Source organism: Odocoileus virginianus, chromosome 30 (genome assembly GCF_023699985.2).
Source record: "Odocoileus virginianus isolate 20LAN1187 ecotype Illinois chromosome 30, Ovbor_1.2, whole genome shotgun sequence".
NCBI classification, from domain to species: Eukaryota; Metazoa; Chordata; class Mammalia; order Artiodactyla; family Cervidae; genus Odocoileus; species Odocoileus virginianus.
Window position 1 is genome coordinate 38,572,782 of NC_069703.1, and position 15,502 is coordinate 38,588,283.

Consider the following 15,502-nt stretch of genomic DNA (forward strand, 5'->3'; position numbering starts at 1 on the left):
TGAGGCATCATTCCCTTTTGATCTGTAACACATTTTAGAATTTCTTAACAGAGTTTACTGTTGTTCAGAAATCTGCAACTGGAGAAGGGAATGGCAACCCACTCCAGTATTCTTGTCTGGAGAATCCCATGAACAGAGGAGCTTGATGGCTGTAGACCATGGGGTCGCAAAGAGTTGGACACGACTTTGAGACTAAACCACAACCACAGAAATCTGCAAGGGTTTCTTTTCTGCAAATGCCACCAGCAGATTATATTTTTGTGAACAACATGCATGCACGCACTACTTGGAGCCGCATCACTCGTGGTATAAATTTTACCCTGCTAGATTACTCCTATCTCTCTCTTAAAAGGACATTAGATAAGCAAATGATACAAAAGCTTTGTTGTTTTGTTTAAGACAGAGGCAAGCTTTCCTAAGCTTGAATTTATAGTTCTTCAAAACAAAAACAAGACATAAGAGCTAAAATGTCCAGGGCAATAAAAAATTATTTTAAACCAAAAAATGTATCATGCACTATTCTAGGAACCAGGGATGTGGCAGAAAAGAAACAAAACCCCAGTGCTGGTGAAGCATCCCTTCACCTCAGGAGAAACAGACTAAAAGACATATGAACAAAGAAATACATATTCCAGGAAATAACAAGGGTTATGGAGAACACCAAAGCAGAATGAAGGAGTAGAGAGGATGGGGGAGGGAGATACTTAAGGGTGGCAGAGAAGAACTGTAAAGTGACATTTGACTGGAGACCTAAGGCAGCATGGGAGAGAGCTATGTGGATGTCCAGAAGAACATTCCAGCAGCAGAGAGCGGGAAGTTCACAGGCCCTGAGCTGGATGCACAGGCCATGTGTGCGAGCAAAAGCATCAGGCCAGCATGGCTGGAGTCGAGAGGATGGGGGGACAGTGGGGAAGCGGGATATGGATGTTGGGAGATCACAGGGGTGGGGCCAGGGGCTGGTGCCAGCTCTGGTGTAAACTTGTAGATAATTTTAAGAATGCCAAGTGAGGGAATTCACGGGCTGTTTGGTGGTTAGAACTCCATGCTTTCACTGTGCAGGTTCAATCCCTGGTCAGGGAACTAGGATCCTACAAGCTGTGAGGTGCAGCCAGAAAAAAAAAAAAGTATATAAAAATGTGCAAACAAAGGAAAATAGTCAAGAAGAGCTAACGTTAGTTTTCTGAGTACTTACAATATACTGTGCTTATGCTTTGTGCTTGACATATGTTGTCCTTTTAAAACCCATTTGAAAAATGAAATGAAAACACCTCCTCTGATTTTAATAGTTCGTGTAGTGGTGGTTTAGTCACTAAGCCGTGTCAGACTCTTGCGACCCCATGGACTGTAGCCTGCCAGGCTCCTCTGTCCATGGGATTCTCCAGGCAAGAATACTGGAGTGGGTTGCCACTTCCTTCTCCAGGGGATCTTCCCAACCCAGGAATTGAACCTGGGTCCGCTGCATTGCAGGCAGATTCTTTACCAACTGAGCTATGAGGGGAACCCATAGTCCCTGTAAAATAGGTACTATTACCATTATATCCATTTTGCAGATGAGGAAAATGAGACTCAGAGGGGACACAAAACCCCCCAAGATCTCATAGCTGGGAAGTGGCAAGACCAAGTTTGCACCCAGCCACCTTACCCACCACACCCTTTGATGGGTCCTCTTGGGATGGTGGGTACTACTTTTTCCCCCTCTTTTCTTCAAACTTTTCTGGACTGTGAAGTGAAGTGAAGTCGCTCAGTCATGTCTGATTCTTTGTGACCCCATGGACTGTAGCCTACAAGGCTCCTCTGTCCATGGAGTTTTCCAGGCAAGAGTACTGGAGTGGGTTGCCATTTCCTTCTCCAGGGGACCTTCCCGACCCAGGGATCGAACCTGGGTCTCCCGCATTGCAGGCAGACGCTTTAAGGTCTGAGCCACAGGGAAGCGCTGGACTGTATACATCTATAATCTAAAACTGGAGTTAAATTTAGAAAGAATTCCACAGCACCTGTCAGTTTTTTTTTCAGAATCTGAGTCTTCCTGAAGTGCAAACCTTTGAGACACCCAGTCAGATAGCCATCACCCTTGCTTTGCATAAAGCCATGGGATTTCTACCTGCACCATCCTTAGCCAAGAACTTGGGTGGGGTGCCAACTTGCTGGTTTCATCTCCTCCCACACAAACTGGAGGCTACACGGCATTTATCTCTCAGCTTCTAACTGCAGACAAGCCCACAGGTTCTATCCATGGGAGCCAGTGTGGGAGGCAAACATTTCCCTGAAGAATGACGAGCCTGCCTCTTGGAGCTGCTGCGAGGAGACGGCAATCCACACAGCTAACACAAGTGAAGTGAAGTGAAATGAAAGTCCCTCAGTCGTGTCTGACTTTTTGCAACCCCATGGACTGTATACTCCATGGAATTCTCCAGGCCAGAATACTGGAGTGGGTAGCCTTTCCCTTCTCCAGGGGATCTTGCCAACCCAGGGATCAAACCCAGGTCTCCCGCACTGCAGGCGGATTCTTTACCAGCTGAGCCACAAGGGAAGCCCAAGAATACTGGAGTGGGCAGCCAGTCCTTTCTCCAGCGGATTTACCAGCTAACACAAGGGGTCGGTTTTAACAAGTTAACCCTTTGTGTTTTGGAGGGCAGTGGTTTACAGAGGAGTTATAACTGAAGTGTTTGGGATCACTGCTTAGCATCAAAACCGATAGCTTATTATTTTTATTGTTATTTAGTCACTCAGTCATGTCCAACTCTTTATGACCCCCATGGACTGGGGCCTGCCAGGCTCCTCTGTCCATGGGATTCTCCAGGTGAGAATACTGGAGTGGGTTGCCATTTCCTTCTCCAATAGCTTATATGCAAATCTAAAAAAAAAAAAATCCCAATGAACTTATTTACAAAACAAGAACAAACTCACAAACTTAGAGAATGGATTTATGGTTACCAGGAGAAAGGGTGGGGGGATAGATTGGGAGGTTGGGATTGACATGTACACACTGCTGTTTTTAAAACAGATAACCAGGGAACTTCCCTGGCAGCCCAGTGGTTAAGACTCTGTGCTTCCAATGCAGGGGTCATGAATTCGATCCGTGGTCAGAGAACAAAGATCTTGCATGGTGTAGTCAAAATATATATATATATATATATTTTCTTATTTTTATTTTATTATATATTATTATATATAATTATATATAATATTATATATAATAAAATAAAAATAAGAAATATATAATAATATATAATATATAATATAATATATAATAATATATAATATAATATATATAATAATATATAATAAAATAAAAATAAGAAATAAAATAGATAACCGGCAAGGACCTACTGTAAAATCAAAGCAGAAAAAATAAATTCCCACAAAGGACTGAAATTGGGACCAATATTGCTTTATGGTAGGTTGCACGCATAACAGGCAAGTCATGGAATCACAGGCAGTTAAAACTGGCACGGCCTTCAGGTAACTTTTGTGTAATACACAAATCTTATGCTTCAGAAAAAAGAGGCTCCAGAAGAGAAGAAAACCTGAGACCCAAGGAGCAGAGCAGCCCAGGGATTAGGCACGCAGCCTGGTTTGTCCACTGCATGGCCATCCACCCCTTTTCTACTAGTATCGTTATCCCCATTTTACAGAAATGAGGACACTGAGGCTCAGCTGAGGAAATCTCTTGTTTAAGTTGCCATTGCCTGTATAGCCAGGATTCAAAACAAGATTTCTCTGATTTCAAATTTTATGCATGTCCTTTCAAAAATAATCCACTGCCTTAAGCCAGAAAACCTAGGTACCACCTTTTAATATCTATATGACCTTGAGTCTCTATTTCACTACCTGTAAAATAAGGATAATACTATAGGAGGAGAGATTAAATAAGGTGAGATCATGCACTTACACTGCAATGTGCTATAAAAGTTTGAGACCTTTTTTTAAAAAAAATATCTAAGGTCACATGGCTAGCTAGTGGCAAAGTGCACTGTGATCATTTTTTTTTCAAGTACAGTATGAATCATAGGTCTGCCACTAACTAGCTCAGTTTCCTCATCTGTAAAATGGGTATGATAATAGAACGTATTTCATAATTTTGCTGTGAGGCTACATAAGCAGAGGGCTTGGCACAGCATCTGACCTTCAGTAGGTGCTAAATAAATGGCAGATGTTTTCCTGCCTTCCTCTTCTTGTCTCTGACCATAAACAATCTCATCTTTCAGACATTTTAAGACTATCTTAGACTCTAGGAATGATTTTTTCATCTCCTCCACCCCATCATGAATCAGTAAAAGGATCTCACATTATATATAATTTTTAATGACTTCTAAAAATAATTTTTAAAAATATATTAAATATATTAGTATTGTTTATTTGGCTACCCAATGTCTTAGTTGCAGCACAAGGGATCTGCGATCTTTGTCATAGCATGCAGGATCTTTAGTTGTGGCAGGTGAACTCTTGGCTGTGGCATGTGGGGTCTCATTCCTTGACCAAGGATTGAACCTTAATCGCCTGCATTGGGAGCTCAGAGTCTTAGGAAATTTTTAATGACATTTTAAAATATTGCATTTGAAATAGATTGTTGGTTTTTATGGCACAGATTTTTTTCCCCTGAATTTTGGAACCAATGCTTTTTTTCCCCCCCAGTTCTCAGACATTTCCATGGGCCTTACAGAGGGATTAGGCTCTGGGTTCTGTATCTGTTGTCCCCAGTGTACAAAGTTAGCCTGGTGACACCTTGGTGAAGAAGGAGGGCCAAGAGACTGTTTTGCCTGCTCAGGCACAGGAAGCAGAGTTGAACTCTCAGAATTAAAGCTAGAGGGTAAGCTGTGCCCACCAGCCCTCTCCTCAAGTAGAACCAGCCAGGAGAGCACAGCATTTGTCTTATTGTTCCTGGCCTGGACCTTTACCTGCAGAGGACAGCAGCTGAGGGGATGCTGGAGCAGGCAGGAGAAGGACACAGCCACCCCTCTCATCCCGTCTCCCTTCTGTGGTGAAAGCAGAACTGCAGGATCCCCAGTGATCAAATTCGGAGTAATTGCTGCTTTGCATTGCTGAGGACTTAGGCATTCTCTCCTTTTCTCTCGTTTTAAACCTTACAATAACTGTAAAAGGTAGGGGGCGCTGTTGTCCCCATTTTACAGATGAAATTGGCACAGTCAGTTCACCCAGCTTGTGAGCACTGGAGCTGGAATTCCAACCAGGTCTGTGCCCTCAATCACTCATTGTACTTGAGGCCGAATTTATTTATAATCTCAATGATTAATGAATAATACTGATAGCTAAGATTGGTGCCTTTTCTTAAAACTCAAGGATTTTGAGAATACTTTCTTACTGTAAAAGATTCAAGCAGTATGGATATAGAAATTTTCTTAATTTTCATGTTATTTCCCCAGGTGGGGTGTCTGAATGGTAGGTAATGTTTGAAAATATCTGGTCCAAAGGATGAAGTGTTAAAGTGCCCACCTCCCCACACCCTACCAGTCTCACTTCGGTTCATGGGGGTAATTGCCAGGGACAGTGGTGTGTGGAGAGTCTTCTGGACAAACCACCACCACCCCCCTTTTTTTTCTGGTGGAACACAGTGATTTATTTGAAAATATTATACATTTTTTTCAAATACAGTAATAGAGGTGGTTCAAGCAAGTCATATGGAGGGAGATGTTGAGGGGAGAGTGTAGGAGGAGGAGGAGGAAAAACATTATGGGAAGCCCACCAGAAATATCAGGAAACCATATTGTGTGTCATCAGAATTGAAGGTAGATAGGGGCTTTCCCCAGGGGGCGCTAGTGGTAAAGAACCCACCTGCCTATGCAGGAGACATAAGAGACGGGTTGGAGACCTGGGATGGGAAGATGTGCTGGAGGAGGAAATGGCAACCCACTCCAGTATTCTTGCCTGGAGAATCCCATGGTCAGAGGAACCTGGCGGGCTACAGTTCATAGAGGTGCAAAGAGTCAGACGTGTTCGGAAGGAACTTAGCAGCACGCAGGGACTTCCCCAATTGTCCAGTGATTAAAACTCGGCCTTCTAATGCAAAGGGCGTGGGTTCAATCCCTAGTCAGGGAACTAAGGTCTCATATGCTATGGAATGTGGCTGAAAATTAAAAAAAAAAAAAACAACACTGAAAGTAGATAAACAGGGCCTCTCCCTGGTGAATGGAGCACTTGGAGAAATCCCCAACTGCCTCTGAAGGTGTCTAGGCTTTGACTGACTCCACCTTTCTTTCTCACCACGCTATTCTTTTTTTGAGAGCTGACCAATAATAATGTCAAGAAGCACTTTACTTTCTTCTTTTTAAAAAAATACTTAGTTTTTATCTATTTTGGTTGTGCTGGGTCTTTGTTGGCACACATGGGCTCAGTAGTTGTGGCACGTGGGCTTAATTATGGTATGTGGGATCTTAGTTACCCGGCCAGGGATTGAACTCGGGCCCCCTCAGCATGGAGTCTCATCCACTGGACCACCAGGGGAGTCCCAAGGAGCACTTTTCTACCAGGGCCATAATCTGTTATTCAGGAGAGATGGCCCTTCCAGGCAAAGCCATACACTAGTCTTCCGATGACTGGCTTTGCTTCCTGAAGCATGAAGGGCGCTGAACATCCAATAGCTCACTGTCCTCACTTGGAGCTTATCCTCGAAGAGCTTGACTTCTAACCCATTTTAATTTGAGGCAAAAACATTAAAAGAGTTGATCCTAATATGCTAGCAACTGTGAACCCCAACTTTATGAAATGAAATATCATTTCTCAGCTACTTTGCCATGTTACTTAACAGTTGCCTTTGCCCATTTGTGGGAAACTCAACTGAAACCATCCCTGACCACCCCCTGCAGTAGGTCAGTGTCTCCTCAGACAATGATGGGATGCTTTTGCTGCACTTGTATCAAGCCTAGGTACAAAATAATCCCAGAAATGCCCTTTTTACCCTGTACTGGAAACACCATGTAACAATGGGAAACCATGAGTGTGGTGTCAAGTGCCAATTTGTCTAGCTGCTGAGACCACAAATCTGAAGTCCTGTGTTTTTTCATCATTAGATCATTAGTGACTACAGGGATGGCTCTGAGACTGATTTTTTATTTAATTATTAAAAAGTAAAAAGACTTCCTTGGTAGTCCAGTGGTTAAGAATCCGCCTTGCTATGCAGAGAACATGGGTTTGATCTCTGGTCGGGGAACTAGGATCCCACATACCTCAGAGCAACTAAACCCATGTGCCACAACTAAGACCTGATGCGGCCAAATAAATATTTTAAAAAAGATCTCCTGGAAAAAAAAATACGTAGAGAAGGAAGTTTTTATTTTAGTAGGATTTTGTCTAACAATGGGGTCTGAATGACACAATGACACAGGTGTACCTGTATCTGGCTGGTGTCAGTGGGTTTCTATATTTCATGAGCAAGAATCGGAGAGAGCTTGAGGGACCAGGTAAGGAGGTTAACTGAAGATGTTAATTGACAGCTTCCAAGGTTGCTTCCTATAGCTATATCCTGAGCACCACACACTGCCTCTTCTAAAATTAGTCTCTTAAACAACTATTTAATTCCTCTGCTTCCCAGGGCAACCAACCAAGACCACAGTGAAAGTAACAAGAAAATACCTCTGAGAGTAAAGCTGTTACAGTCACATAAATAAAAACATTAATTCACCGTTGTATTTATTTGTCAGACAATTGTAAGTCACTGCAGGGGACAAGTGTAGATCGTTGTATCTGTCCCCTAGGAACTTAAAATCTAACTGGGAGGAAAAGCACACACCAATTGTAATTTAAATATCTTCACTGATTTAAAAAAAAAAAAGGAAAAATAGAAGAAAGTATAAAAAAGAAAATCATTAACTTTTTCATCGAGTTCCTTATAAATATTTCTCTTCATTTTTATGTGCTTTTAAAAATAAAATGACTGCCACACTACATATATAGTTTTGTATTCTGCTACTTTGACTTAATTTTACTTAGCAGGAGAAGCAGAAGAGGAAGTCTTTAGCCACCCTTCCAATGTTACAGCATATATGATAGATAAAGGGCTAATATTATACAGACACGGGCTCTTACAAACGAAGAAAAATAATGGAACACCTCAATAGAAATAAAGAATCCACCGGCAATGCAGGAGACCCTGCGTTCGATCCCTGGGTTGGGAAGATACCCTGGAGAAGGGAAAGGCTACTCACTCCAGTATTCTGGCCTGGAGAATTCCATGGATAGCCCAGTGAGGCCACAAAGAGTCAAACGTGACTGACTGACATTCACTTTCTTTCTTTCAATAGAAATGGGCAAAGAGCACACAAGTAGAGAAGTCACCAAAAAAGAAATACAAGTGGCCAACTTTAAATAAATATTTAAACTAGTCAAATTCACTAGAAATTCAAGAAATGCAAAATAACTAATGAGGTCTCATTTTTCACCAACCAAATTGGCAAACATTTTATATAATATCCATTTCTTCAGTGGGATATCTAGTACATGAATAAAAGCCTTGAGATATTCACACCTTTCTCTACTGGAGTTTATATCCTTAAGGAAAAAAGCATTATAACCTACAGGCCAGCACAGGGAACTCCCTTCAGCATTCCGCAATGGCCCACATGGGATAAGAATCCAAAAAGTGGGCACATGTATATGCACAACTGACTCACTTCGTTGTCTAGCAGAAACAAGCGCAACACTGTAAATCAGCTTATACTCTAAAAAAATGTTTTTAAAAAGTAAAGAAGTAAAAAAGCATTGTAATTTACAATAGGTTAAAAAAAACTGAAAGCAATATAAATATTATGTAGCATTGATTCAGTTGAGTTATCACTTAGTTGTGTCTGACTCTTTGCAATCCCAAGGACTGCAGCACGCCAGGCTTCCCTGTCCATCACCAACACCTGGAACTTGCTCAAACTCATGTCCATTGAGTCGGTAATGCCATCCAACGATCTCATCCTCTGTTATCCCCTTCTCCTCCTGCCTTCAATCTTGCCCATCATCAGGACCTTTTCCAATGAGTTAGTTCTTTGAATTAGGTGGCCAAAGTACTGGAGTTTCGGCTTCAGCATCGATCCATCAGTAGCACTGATTACTGTATATTCATCAGTGGACTTCCCTGATAGCTCAGTTGGTAAAGAATCCACCTGCAATGCAGGAGACTCCAGTTAGATTCCTGGTTTGGGAAGATTCGCTGGAGAAGGATAAGCTACCCAATCCAATATTCTTGAGATTCCCTTGTGGTTCAGCTGGTAAAGAATCCTCCTGCAATGTGGGAGACCTGGGTTTGATTGCTGGGTTGGGAAGAACCCCTGGAGAAGGGAAAAGCTATCCACTGCAGTATTCTGGCCTGGAGAATTCCATGGACTGTATAGTCCATGGGGTTACAAAGAGTGGACACCACTGACTTTCACATGAATAAAATATGTACAGAAATTAAACATCATATTTTCCTTTTTTAAAATTTTTATTGAAGTATGATTGATCTACAGTGTTGTGCCAATCACAGGTGTGAATCTGGGAAAAAGTGAAACTGCTATGTAAACACATAAATCCACTCCTTTTGAGAGTTCCCTACCACACAGGCCATCACAGAGCGCTGAGTAGAGTTCCTTGTGCTACACAGCAGGTCCTTATTAGTATCTATTTTATATACGGTAGTGTGTGTGTCAATTCCCAATCTTCCAGTTTATCCCTCCCCCCTCATTACCTCCCCCCAACCGTTTATTTTCTACCTCTGTAAATCTATTTCTGTTTTGTAGATAAGTTCATTTGTACCCCCCCTTTTTTTTAGATTCCACATGTAAGTGATATCATATGATATTTGTCTTTCTCTATCTGACTTCACTCAGTATGAGAATCTCTGTGTGTTAGTCCCTCGGTCGTGTCCCACTCTTAGCAGCCCCAAGGGGTTTAGCCCACCAGGCTCCTCCATCCATAGGATTTTTCGGGCAAGAATACTGGAGTGGGTTGCCATTTCCTTCTCCAATGAGAATCTCTAGGTCCATCCATGTTGCTGCAAGTGGCATTGTTTTGTTCTATTTAATGGCTGAGTAATATTCCATTGTATATATATACCACATCTTCTTTATCCAGTCCTCTGTCGGTGGACATTTAGGTTGCTTCTATGTCCTGGCCATTGTGAATAGTGCTGCAATAAACATGGGAGCACATGTATCTTTTCAAATTACCTTCTTTTCTGGGTATATGCCAGGAGTGGGACTGCTGGATCATATAATAGTTCTATTTTCAGTTTTTTAAGGAACTTCCATAGTGGCTGTACCAGTTTGCATTCCCACCTACAGTGTATGAGGATTCACTTTTCTCCACACCCTCTCCAGCATTTATTGTTTGTAGACTTTTTGATGACGGCCCTTCTGACTGGTGTGACCAGTTTTTATTTGCATTTCTCTAGTAATTAGTGATGTTGAGCATCTTTTCATGTGCTTCGGACAGACCCTTTCTTGTTCACTGTCTTATTTGATGATTACAGAGAAGCAGGCTGGATGTCAAACACCCTCAGTCCAACTGGCTTGCTCAGGGGCCTCAGCCTGGATTGTTGTTCAGTCACTCAGTCATCTCCAACTCTTTGCAACCCCATGGGCTGCAGCACGCCAGGCTTGCCTGTCTTTCACCACATCTCGGAGCTTGCTCAAACACATGTCCATTGAGTCAGTGATGCCATCCAACCATCTCATCCTTTGCCATCCCCTTCTCCTCCTGACTTCTGTCTTTCCCAGAATCAGGGTCTTTCTAATGAGCCGGCTCTTTGCATCAGGTGGCCAAAGTATTGGAGCTTCAGCTTCAGCATCAGTCCTTCTAATGAATATTCAGGATTCATCTCCTCTAGGATTGACTGGTTTGATCTACTTGCAGTCCAAGGGGCCCGGATGAGAAACCCAGTAACCTGCCTCCCTCTTCAGGGTCCTTGTGCCCACCTTCTTTTCCATAACATGATAATTAGACCTCAATTCCTTACAGTCTATGACTAATTCCATAGAAGCCTGTGGCTCCTGTCTCTTATGGGTAGCATAGATATATTATGAAAGCATTCTGGGATCAAGCACTCTGACACTGTAGACAGGTTAGATGTCCAACAAGCAAGTCAACAAGATAATTTCATGTGTGAGAGTGCTCTGAAAAAATAAATTGGGAGTCATTTGGAGTCACCTAGCTAGAGACCAGATGGGTGGGAAGAAGTGGAACTTGAGCAAAGGCAGTCAGAGAAGTCTTATCTGAGGAGATGATTCTCCAGCTGAGACCTCAATGAAGAAGAGAAGGCAGCGTGCGATGACCTGAGAGGACTGGGGAAAGTGGCAGAGGAGTCAGGAAAGGGGGCCCGTGAGGAGAGAGAGGGGGCTGGGTTGGCCAAGGAGAAGGGGAGGGGTCTATGTTTGGCCTCCACAGTGAGGAGACTGGAGCCTAAGGTGGAGCCCGTGTCTACATCTCTGGCCCTCTCTGCCATTCTTTCCACCCTCCTGACCTCTCCCAAAGTCAAGCCTTTGAGGCCGTGGGCATAAAGGCAAGCATCTACACACACACACATGCATGCACGCACACACACACACGCACATGCACATGACATTCACGCATGCACACAGAGGTCACAGAAAGCACAAAGCAGCCTGGAAGGAGTTCCAGTTCTACACTGACTAGTCCGGAACTTGCCGGAAGAGCCAGACCAACAGCTGACTCTTGAGCCACAGACAGGAGTTTCTGAAGTGAAGAAACGCTCGTTGAGAACTTTGAGGGCTGACATCAAAGGGGAAGAACTGCTCCGTGTTTGTGGTTAGCTGAGAAAGTGCCCGCTTGAGGCAAAGGGATGACATCTGTATGGTCTGCAGAGGAAGAAAGGGGCCCACGTGCCAGAGAGAAGGGAAAAGCTTCTCAAGCTTCCATAGCCAGCCTGGCCAGCCTGACTGAAAGCAGGTGTGACCCACTTACTGCCGCGGCAGGAAAGCCCCCCAACTCTGCCCCCTTTCTTGATGAAATGGGGTGGTTGCTTTCTTTTCTCTGCCTTAGGATTTTGCCCCTGTAGGAGTAATTTCAAATATGTTAGTGATCACAATTTGTGTGAAAAGTTTTAATTCCCCCCATCATAAACAAAGACTGTCAGTTAGAGTAAAATCTTAAAATGCAGGCATAGACGATCTACAAAAAGAGTTAAAATAAAAGACATTGGTTTTACCCCTTTAGCAATCACATTTTCCTGGGAGTGATTAGGGAGCCAGAGGACTTCCCCTGATCCCCAGCATTTACCATGTGATCTCAAGCATGTTGACCTCTGAACCTTCGTTTGCTTACCACCAAAATGGAAAGGGGATAATGATCAATCCCTTCAGGGCTGTGAGGAGGAGGATTATATAATGACTGTGGGAGGGACCACGGTTTGTTTAATTAGTTGTGTGCACTTTGGTATGAACAAGTTTCTGATTCTTTCCGGAGACCAGGTTTAGATCAGGAGAGGTGGGCCAAAGCTCAGAAGCATCCGGGAGTGAGATCAGGGTCCAGACTTTACCTTTGGCCTTAGAGTCACGGGGGGGAGGGGGGGGTGGAAAGAGTAGAGGACTGGCTAGCCAACCCTGAAAGCAATAGAAGGCAGACCCCCAGGCCCAGGCCCATTCTGCTGGGATGGGTGGATGTTGACTGTTGGCACTGAGTGACACAGGAAGTGGAGGAGGAAGTGAGAGCAATGGTGGAAAGTGAGGAAATTCTGGAAACAGGAATTAGGGGAGAGACCAAACCTGTTCAACCTCTCCTTCAATAGGCATCATTGAAACCACTTACACCAGGCCCTGTGCAGGGTGCAGATGAGAAAGCCACTCCAAAGCCCGTTTCTTTAGAGTCCCTTCTTTGCGTTACACCTGGAGATTTTTGGCATTCCACCTCACATCTAGAGTCAGTAACAAGTAGGCCCACAATGAGAAATTCAAGCCAGTCTGAAACGACATTCCATCTTTTCTGGTCTAGTACTCATAAACACCATTTCCACACATTTTTGTTGTTCAGTCGCTGAGTTGTGTCCGACTCTTTGTGACCCCATGGACTGCAGCACGCCAGGCTTCCCTGTCCATCACTATCTCTGGGAGCCTGCTCAAACTCATGTCCACTGAGTCGGTGATGCCATCCAACCGTCTCACCCTCTGTCGTCCTCTTCTCCTCCTGCCTTCAATCTTTCCCAGCATCAGGGTCTTTTCTAATAAGTCAGCTCTTTGTATCAGGTGGCCATAGTATTGGAGCTTCAGCTTTGGCATTAGTCCTTCCCATGAATATTTAGGGTTGATTTCCTTTAGGATTGACTGGTTTAATATCCTTGCAGTCCAAGAGTCTTCTCCAACACCACAGTTCAAACACATGAATTCTTCGGTGCTCAGCCTTCTTTCTTTTTTTATTTCCACACATATTCCCCAGCTTTTTGCTGGTGTTAATTAGCAAGATCTTATGATACATTTGGTGTGTAAGCCTTCTCCCAGATTTTTGTATATATTTTCCTAGAGCATAACATTTAGCTCTAGTTATTGGCTCAGAGAGGTGAAGCATCTCACCCAGAGTCACACAGCTAGTATGTGATTCCAGAGCCTGGTGCTTAACTCATCTTTGCTTTAAAACAAGCACTCTGCATATAACTCCTAAAGGATTCCTGAAGGTCACAGAGTCCAATCCCTGCTGCTGCTGCTGGGAACACTGAGGTGGGGAGATAGAAAGGGTCTTGTCAAAGGTCAGAGGTCAGGGACAGAACCAAGCCTATTTTCTGCTCTGCTCAGCGCCTCCCTGGGCAAAGCCTGGCCCTGGATTCGGAGAAAACTTCCTTTCACCTGTGTAAACTCCCGTCTCCTACCCCAGGGTTCCCCAATCCCTCTCCAGCCAGGCTCAGGGAGGAGCCCATGTTAGCGGGGTCTCCTTGCCCCTGCAGGGAAGTTCTGGCACATCTCTGACCTGCATCTGGACCCCGACTACAAGGTGTCTGAAGACCCTCTCCAGGTATGCCCGTCTGCGGGCTCCCAGCCGGTACCCAACGCAGGCCCCTGGGGCGACTACCTCTGCGATTCTCCCTGGATCCTCATCAACTCCTCCATCTACGCCATGAAGGAGATCGAGCCCCAGCCAGACTTCATCCTCTGGACCGGGTGAGAGCCGTCACTGCAGCTACCCTTCCCTGGCCACTGCGAGTGCCCCCTGCCCTCCTGGCACCTGCCCCAAACCATCTCCCTTAGTCCTCACACCAGCCCTGTTGCAGAGAGGATGAACCTGAAACTCAAAGCTTGTCTGTGGGACCCTGGGCCTGGCTGATTTCAGGGTCTGTGCCCTTGACCTCGTGTCTCCCAGACTCAGCAGAACTTGGCACTCACTGAGGCTGGGGACACGGTCATGGCATGTTTGGGCATGTGGGGAACCCCTGGATTTCAAGTCGGGGGATGAACTCTGGTGCCACTCCCACCAGAGTTTAGGGACTGCAAGCCCCAGAGATCCAAATGCAGGGAGAAGAGACAGTTAGGAGGGGTGAAGGTAGGCCAGCACTGGGACCAAGTGTCCTGGCCAGCTGTGGGCCACCCCTGGCTGCCTGGCCTTGGGGGTCCTCCCTGGTCAGAGCTTGGCCTGCATAGAGAGAGCTTGAGGGGCAATTTCAGTTCAGATGCCATTTCTGCTACTCCTCCAAGGTTACTGCCGTAAGCCTTCCCTCAGCACTCGTGGTCCCCCCTTCACTCACTCGATCCTTCTCTCCCTCTCTTGGTAGATCAGCCTGCTCTGTGCTTACCCATGGACAGACATGGGGGAACAGAGATAATAGGAACCCCGACCCTCCTTCAGGGAGCTCAAGGTCTCCTGGGTGATACAGACGAGGTCACTGACCATGATATCCCAGCAAGGGGAGACGGGCACTGAGCGGGTGGGGGAGTTTCACAGGGCACCTGACTTCCTCTGGTGAAACTGGGAGGACTTCCTGTAGGAAGTGGTGAGCCAGAGAGCGGGCGAGGAGGGTTGGCTGGAGCTCTGGCTTCCTGCGCCCTCTTCTAGCCTCTATAGACACTTCCATAAGGTGGAGCAAACCCACGACGGCCCTAGCTGTCTCTCATTGTGACATGGGAGTGACCGGAATGACCCTCACATGGACAGAAATGGGTGGAGTAAGGCTGGGCCCTTAAGAAATGTGACTGTGTCTCGGAGAAGCCTGGGCAGCTCTGGTTTCCCGGGGCTCAGGAATCAATCCAAGGAGAAAGTGAATTTTAGGCCATGACTCTGGCCTTCTGCTCCCTGAGAAGGGGCCCTTGGAAAAATGAGTAACATTCTAAAAGTCATGATCCCTCTGAGAAATTCACCATCCTTTAACAGAAAAGCATGATTTTTCTGGGAAATCTCTGGGACTTGCAGAGGTTATGACATTGGATGAGAGGACCTCTAGGACCCCTTTTTAATTCTTCAGTTTCTAAGAAATTTGGCCTCTCCTGGGAGAATCGCGGTCCCTTGGGGAATAACCTGCAGCAATTGGATATGTTTTCCGTCACACAGAATTAAATCCTCCAGACTAGGGGAAAATGGAATT

At 44.9% G+C, this 15,502-nt stretch overlaps 1 protein-coding gene across 1 annotated transcript in view; it reads left to right on the top strand.

The window, feature by feature from the left end:
- Positions 1-760: 760 nt before the first annotated feature.
- Positions 761-15,502, top strand: part of SMPDL3B (sphingomyelin phosphodiesterase acid like 3B) — a 31,947-nt gene continuing 17,205 nt past the window's right edge. Inside the window, exons 1-2 of the mRNA XM_070458453.1 lie at positions 761-973; positions 13,852-14,087. Of these exons, the coding sequence (XP_070314554.1) occupies positions 761-973; positions 13,852-14,087 (449 nt within the window). The remainder of the gene's footprint in view (positions 974-13,851; positions 14,088-15,502) is intronic.